Raw genomic sequence first — 7084 nt, forward strand, 5'->3', positions numbered from 1 at the left:
TTCAGGATATGTTTTTCTTTATCTGAAGCTAGTCTCTGAAATTCTTCGAGTGCTAGAAACCATCTTAAATTCATTTATCTATTCTTTTAATCACTAAATAATTTTTCCGATACTAATTATATGAAGCACTGAATAAGCCACTGTTGGAAAAAATTATGTGTACAAAATACTTCCATTTATATATATTTTGTATGTGTGCATATCATATATAAGCATGTATGTATGTACGATGTAGTTGGAAGAGTTAAGGAAGAGAAAAAAAACACCCATCCACCAAACAGAAACATACACCACTCCAGGTCATATGTAAAAATCCTTTATTGTTGAGGAAGCCAGGGGAGTCTACAGTCCGTGCTGGGTGGGACTGGGGCTGCTCCATATGCAGTTTCTATATCAGCGCTGGGGAGAGGGGTGTGGAAGGGGTCTAAGCACAGGAGTGTCACAAGGCTGGGAAGAGCAAGGGAAATAGGAGTGCATGCACCTGTGGATTTAGAGAGGGGAGCAGGGTGCCTGCATAAAGCAGCCCAGGAGTCCAGGAATGGAGTGCTGAGGACCGAAAAATGAAGTCACATCTTCTGTCCTGTCAAACTCCCACCAACCACCTGCTGGGGAAGCAGAAAGAGAAGGGGAGGGGCATCTGTTTGGGAGCAGAAGAGAGAACAGAAGTCTTAGGCAAAGCTGTCCCTCAGCCTCTGACCTAGAGGACTGACTAGCCACAGGTGCCAGCACCCTCCCAGAGGTGTGTCTCTGATGCTACTTATACATACCTGTGCTCGTGGTCGATGGGGGCCCATGCAAAAAAAAAGTAGCAACAAAACCAAAAAATTCCTATTATCTTAGCATCCCCATGAGCCAGGCACACAGTACACATAGTCCCATCCGATGAGCCCTGGTGCTCAGGCTCCCCCAGCCTCCCTCAGCGCCCCCCACCTTCCCAGAACCCCCACTCAACCACTCCCCAGCAAGAACAGGCCCAGGGATCACTTCCTTCTTCAGCAGTTTCACATGAATAAAATAAGATGATAAAATGATCTTTATTAGATGAATCTAATCTCCTTTAAATGCCAGCCACCAAGGACCTTATGTCCTAGTCTTCCTGGCACCTAACAGGTTGAGAATGCTCCATCAGTGGTGCGATTGTGAAGGCTGCAATTATATGCCTGGTCCCTCTGAAAGAACCTAGATTCACCAGCAAGCAGTAAAAGTAGATTTCCACAATGCACTTGTTTCTGCTATTTGTATAAAATACTATGGCAAAATTGCACTGTAATTATCTTTATGGCTGATGCATAACGCTGGGGGAGAGTATGTCATCCAGATATAGTTGCCCGTATAATTATCTGGCGGTCGGCAGGACGGAAATAACCATCTAATGAGAGCAAAATGATACGGTAAGTACCATGTAATCAGCGAGTTACGATTATTACGGCTCTTTGCACCCTCTCACCTAACCCCGAATGGGGGGCCAGGCCTTGTCTCTGGGCCCAGGGAGTCATGCACAGGCAGTTTCATCGAGAGCCAGCTCTTGCTCCTGCGGGCTCCTTTGAGACCAATGAGTGTGGGTAATAGGGACACGGGGAGAGAGGCAACTGTCCCTTTGTGATAACTGAGTTTCTGAATACCTCTCCTTCTCTCCCCCACCGCCTTTCCTTGGAACTCAGTTGAGCCGCTATTGCCATGCGTGGGAAGATGGTGCCTGGGCAGAAGCCTCCGTGTTTTGACTAGACACTTTCCTGGGGGACTCGCACTTGCATACCAAGTAAGAGATCCTTCAGCCCACTGGGGCCGGGCTCAGCCCAGACCGCCCGCTCTAGGCAGGCAGACCAGAGCCAGCCAGGGAAACATGAACGTGCTCCCCATACCTCCCAGGTCACAAGTCCTACCAAAGCCAACGCAGAGCCCTGTGTACCCAGTGCTGTTCCGAACGCTTCGCCTGTACTCAGTCCTCGGGTCCACAGGTTCTATTATCACCCCCACTTTTCAGATGGGGAAACTGAGGCACGGGGGTGTGTGTGACTTGACCAAGGGGACACAGCCAGGGAGGGGCAGACCCAGGATTCAAAGTCAGGCCCATGCTCTTGCTACACAGAGCAACTAAGATACGGGTTCAGGCCACGCCATTAAATTTCAAAAGTCCCTTGCATTTCTTCCTAAACTACTGTGTAGAACTACGCATGGACCCAGTCAAGGAGATTCTGAATAATCTAACGGTTCAGCCTACCTGGGAGGAAAAACACTTCACCTGTGAACTGAATGTGGTAACTAATTATCAGATGATGACCTCTCCATCTTTGGCACAATCAGGAAGAGAACAGAACCCAAACAATAGAAGTTGCCCCTCAGAGAAGCAGCAGGGGGCAGAGATGAGATGAAAAGGGGGTTATGTGCGCATCTGGTCGCAGACAGCACCTCCCTCTGAGTGGTGGGCCCTGGCAGTGTATTTTAGGGTGAGTTTATGCGCATTAAAGCCCGAAGCATCAGAGGAAATGCTTCTCTAGCAACCACCCCCCCTCCCGCCCCGCCCACCCTCCACAGTCCAGTCTCCTCTCCCTGACCAATAGCCCTACCTCATTCCACATTGTGGGGATACTCAAGGCTGCCAAAGCCGGGGACATTCTCTTGGTTCACATCAATAGGAGTGTCTGGGGTGAAGTAAACCGTGTAGTTAGAACTCTTCTGAATGTGACCTTCACCCTGACCCCACAACGAAGGGCTGGCTGTGAAGGGCAACGTTGGAAGACAGAGGTGGGGAGACTGGGAGGAAGCAGAGTCCTCCTGACGGAACCGCCCCAACCCCGAGCTACAGCAGGACTCCTTGTACCAGTCTCCCAGAGAACAACGCCGCACTGAGCACCCAGATGACTGGGTGGACAGGGCTGAGGAATCCTCACTGTAGCCAAGAGAAGTCTTGTCTTTCCCTCTGAGAACAAATAGGAGGCTTCTGACATCTGCATATCTTGGCCAGTCCCCTAAATCCTGTCACTGTCCCTCCACACACTCTTACCTGGCTGGATGTTCCTCTTGCCCATAAGTCCCACAAAGAAGTCATGCATGTCACCTGCAGAAAAGGGGCCAACATAACAACCGGTCCCTGGGCCCCATGGCCCTGGAGAAAGTGGTGGGCAGAGATAGCTAGGGAGAAGCTACTCACGTTTCTGGAGAAGTGACAGTTTCTTAGGGCCTGTGAAAACAGAACAAGCATGTAACTGGGGAGCAGAACCTAGAAAGCAATGATTAGGGGAGGTCCGGGTCACAAGTCTCAGTTGTTCACCGAGCTGTCTCCCACCCGAGGGGGCTCCCAGGCCTATGAAATCGTCCGAATCCTGCCCTTCGCATCCCTCACCCCAGGGACACTTCCTACCCTTGCTAGCCTTGCCCAGGATTTTGAGCAGATCATCCACGGAGACGGAGCCGCTGCCAGAGAGTGTCTTCAGCAACTGGTTGATATCTGGGAACTTCTACGGGAGAGAGGCAGAGGGCTGAGTCAGGAGGCTCGAACCCGATCCATTCACAGTTTTCCCACAAGGAACTGCCTTTTCTTGAGTCTATCACAGCTGAACCTGACATCTTATTTCTTTCAGGATTTCCTCTGACCTACAGTGGGAGAGAAGTAGGCTCTCAAAGTGTGGTCTGTGGCCAGCAGCAGCACGCCTGGATGCTTGTTAGAGACGCATATTCTTGGTCCTACCCCAGACCCGCTGAGATAGAATCTGCGTTTCGCCCAGGCCCCCGGGTGACTCATGTGCCTGGTGAGGTTTGAGAAGCCCTGGTAAAGGGAACACAGTATGTGTCCCTGCAGACTGACCAACTGTCCCTGTCTGCCCAAGACCTTCAAGGCCACCCTGGGATGTGGGGCTTCCAGAGCTCAAGCTGAGGTGATGATCGGAGCCAAACAGACCGCCAGTTATATGCTCTCTCCAGGCTCAGGGGCCCCCGTGGGCTCTTTCCGTTGAGGACCTTTCCCAGCTCCTGAGGCCTCTCAGTCAGAAGGGCCTCTGGTTCTTTGCTCCCTGGCACATCAGGAGCTAGTTTGCCCAGTGATGTGGTGGCCCCACTGAGTGAGCCGTGAGTGGCCCTACTCACAAGACAGGCCCCTCAGACAGATCAAGTGTCCACTGGTCTGTGCTCCGTGACTGAGCTGCAAACAGGACTCGATCCTGGGGACAGGTCAGGGTAGGAGCCGTCCCCAGGGTCGAGGGCACACCAGCAACTGCGCCCCGTCTGTCCATGTCTCTGGGTGTTCCCCTGCATTTCCCACTGCCTCTCACCCCTTCCTTCCCCATGGACCTCTGCCTCTGGTTTTCTTTCCCTGTCCCCTCTCTCCCCTCGGAGAAAGGCGGGGGTTCAGAGTAACACCACTTCTCCATCCCACAGATGAACCCAATTCTAGACCTGCTGCCAAGCAGGGGCTCTGAATTGTCCTGGTGATTTTGTTTAAGCAACTTCAGCACAGCAGCATGGCTGGTAGGCACACACCACACACCCAGTTTATCGTAGCTGCAGAGACAATGACAAGGGTCGTGTCTGGAGACTTGCCTCGAATCTCAGAGGTGCGTCCCTCTCCAGAGTCCCGTGTCCCTGGGTGCTGAGCACACACAGAAGCACACTGACACAGGACGCACCCCACACGGGCCGACCCTATGCACCCATATGTCCCACCCCCTTCCCTCCCCAGTTTTCCCTCATTCTGACGGCAGAAGGGATGAGACAGCAATCTCTCTTTTTCATTGACCAAGAGGGGAAAGGTCTCAAAGCAAGTTTGTCTCAGAGGAATATACCCAGACATTCTGCCTATCTCGAGTTGGAATTTTGGGCTCCAAACACAGTGGCCAGCCTGTCTTTGGCACACACCCTGTGTACTTCTTGAGTGGGTCCTGTCTTTCGAATCTGATACCACTGCCACCACCTGCTAGGCAGCCAGCCCGCCTTGCCCTGCTCTGCCTCACCAGCCGCGTGGAGGCTGGCCACCTCTCTGCCCAGCACGCAGCTTCCCAGGCAGCCACTTTCCCCAAATTGTTCCAATGCGCTGCCCACCTCCTGTAATGGGACGCTGAACAGATTTGAGCTAGAAAGGCAGTTAGTCTTCACACACTGAATTTGTAATAAGTTCCACCTACGATCATCTTAAAAGCATTCGTACCAATGTAACTGCTATCATTTCAAAACCTTGAAAAGGCTTCCTGCCTGTTCTCCTCCTGCAGCTCTACCCTGACGAGTCCTATTCTTTTCCCTAGAGGAACTTTGGAAATCTGGGTCTAACCTGGCTGGTGTTTGTTTTCACTATTATTTTCCTACCCTGACTAAGCAGAGGCTAGAGAGGAGCAAGAAAGGGAAGAGAGGAAAGGTTTGGATCTTAGGAACACCTGAGGTTCCCAGGGGTGGAGGGCTAGAGGAGCTGTAGAATTCTGAAAACAAAATAATACACGTAGCTGCCAGGTAAAAGAGCATCCAAATGACAATTTAGGTGAGAAATTCTGACTGTGTTGCATACCATCCAGAGAGTAGACAGACTCTCCCACCACCGCCCCTCCCACTGCCCTGCAAAGGGACAGAACCTGAGCTAGACCACAGAGAACCCCAGACCAACCTGGGCCACCCTGGCCTGCCCCTGTAAGTACCATCCGCTCGCCAAGTCACTGGTCAGTCACACTGAGAGGGCACCTCTTACATACAAGGTGTCAAGCTTGTGCACGGGGACAGAGATACTTACAGACCTAACCAAAAACAGTGAGAACGTGAGCTGACCGGAGAGGCCAGGAAACCCAGCCCTCTGACGGACAGCCCAGGGAACTCCCACCCACGGGCCACACCTTCCCCTGCAGCTTTTGGAACCAGCAAAGCTGTTCTCCCCTGATGCTGCCCAGGACCCTGCCGAGGCGGGCCCCGCTGGAGGGATGGATGCCTTACCTCCCTGCGGCCCCCATGGGGCACCGTCTGCTCCTGTGACTCCTCACAGACAGCCCCTAGAGCCAGGCTGAGGGCCAGGATGACTGCCAACAGCAGGGTGCTCCGCATGGTGCCTAGGAGAGCAAAGAGACAGGAAGGGAAGGGAGGGAGGGGGAGGACATGACACAGGAAACATTCACGACCAGCAGCGTGGCTTGACCCTGCTTCTCAAGACCCTGATTCCCCCACCCAACCCCTGGTCTGGGGAGAGTATCTCTGAGCAGGGGGACAGTCCACTGGGCTTGGGTTGCCAGCTGCCCCATCAGACACTTCTCCCCAGGGTGGGCAACTGGCAGCAATGAGCCACCGAGCAACAGTGCCAGGGAGGGTAGGTTCCAAAGGAAGATGACAGATTTACAGGACATGCACAGGTCGTTTTCCTTAGTTGACTTGAGGAGGGGTCCTAGGTGCTATTTTCCAGCACTAGGCAACCCCAAGACTTAAGCAAAAACTTTCTAACGTGGAACAATCCATCTGCACTCACAAGCTCCCAACATGACTAGCTCTCAACCCCGTTCTTCCTGCTATCTGCTCACTTCCCAATCAATTCCCCACTCCCCAATCAAAAGCTGCCACTTCTTTTCTTTCTGCTGACTCTGGCCCCTGTCCTTTGGTTCCAGCTTCAGTCCTTCCAGTGTTCTCCCATCTGCACCTACCTTTGGAGCAGCTCTGAGCCTACAGCTGGGTGGTTTAGTAGAATCAGGGAGCCGGCCGGGATTTCTGCCTTAATCCCCACAAAAGCTGGTGCTGCTGGTGCTGCTGGTGCTGCTGGTGCTGGTGCTGCAAGTGCTGCTGTGAAGAGGATCTCCAGCCCAGCTCCCTGATAAAGGCTCTGGGAGGGTCTGGGGGAGCCAGGGGAGGGGCTGAGAATCGCCAATCCCAGGATGGCTGGAGGGGAGGAGGAAGGCTGGTGGGAAGGAGGGTACAGGATGCAGACACACACATACCCACACACACACACACACACACACACACACACACACACACACACACACACACGCACACACACCCCATAAGCCCAGCAGTGAGCTGGGGTTATCCAAAAGCCCACTTTCTAACAGTCCTTCAGCTGGGAATAATTTGCGTATTATTTGTCACAAAATTTGCCTGCTGAATCCAACTCAATAGGTGTGGTCCC

At 52.8% G+C, this 7084-nt stretch overlaps 1 protein-coding gene across 3 annotated transcripts; it reads right to left on the reverse strand.

Moving 5' to 3' along the window:
- Positions 1-300: 300 nt before the first annotated feature.
- TAC3 (tachykinin precursor 3) lies at positions 301-6718 on the reverse strand. 3 transcript variants are annotated; one of them, XM_053662108.1, is made up of 7 exons: positions 6603-6718; positions 5908-6020; positions 3362-3458; positions 3152-3181; positions 3005-3058; positions 2568-2642; positions 301-602 (listed from the first exon to the last, which is right to left on the reverse strand). In XM_053662108.1, the coding sequence occupies exons 2-6, from the start codon at positions 6013-6015 to the stop codon at positions 2569-2571; spliced, it is 363 nt and encodes a 120-aa protein (XP_053518083.1). In that variant the 5' UTR covers positions 6016-6020; positions 6603-6718; the 3' UTR covers positions 301-602; position 2568. The 3 variants fall into 3 exon arrangements, with proteins under 3 accessions (XP_053518083.1, XP_037019438.2, XP_053518082.1); XM_037163543.2 differs by having other exon boundaries at positions 301-605; XM_053662107.1 differs by having other exon boundaries at positions 301-637.
- Between the last annotated feature and the right edge of the window lie 366 nt (positions 6719-7084).

Source organism: Artibeus jamaicensis, unplaced genomic scaffold, assembly GCF_021234435.1.
Source record: "Artibeus jamaicensis isolate MK-2021 breed Jamaican fruit bat unplaced genomic scaffold, CSHL_Jam_final contig_233, whole genome shotgun sequence".
NCBI classification, from domain to species: domain Eukaryota; kingdom Metazoa; phylum Chordata; class Mammalia; order Chiroptera; family Phyllostomidae; genus Artibeus; species Artibeus jamaicensis.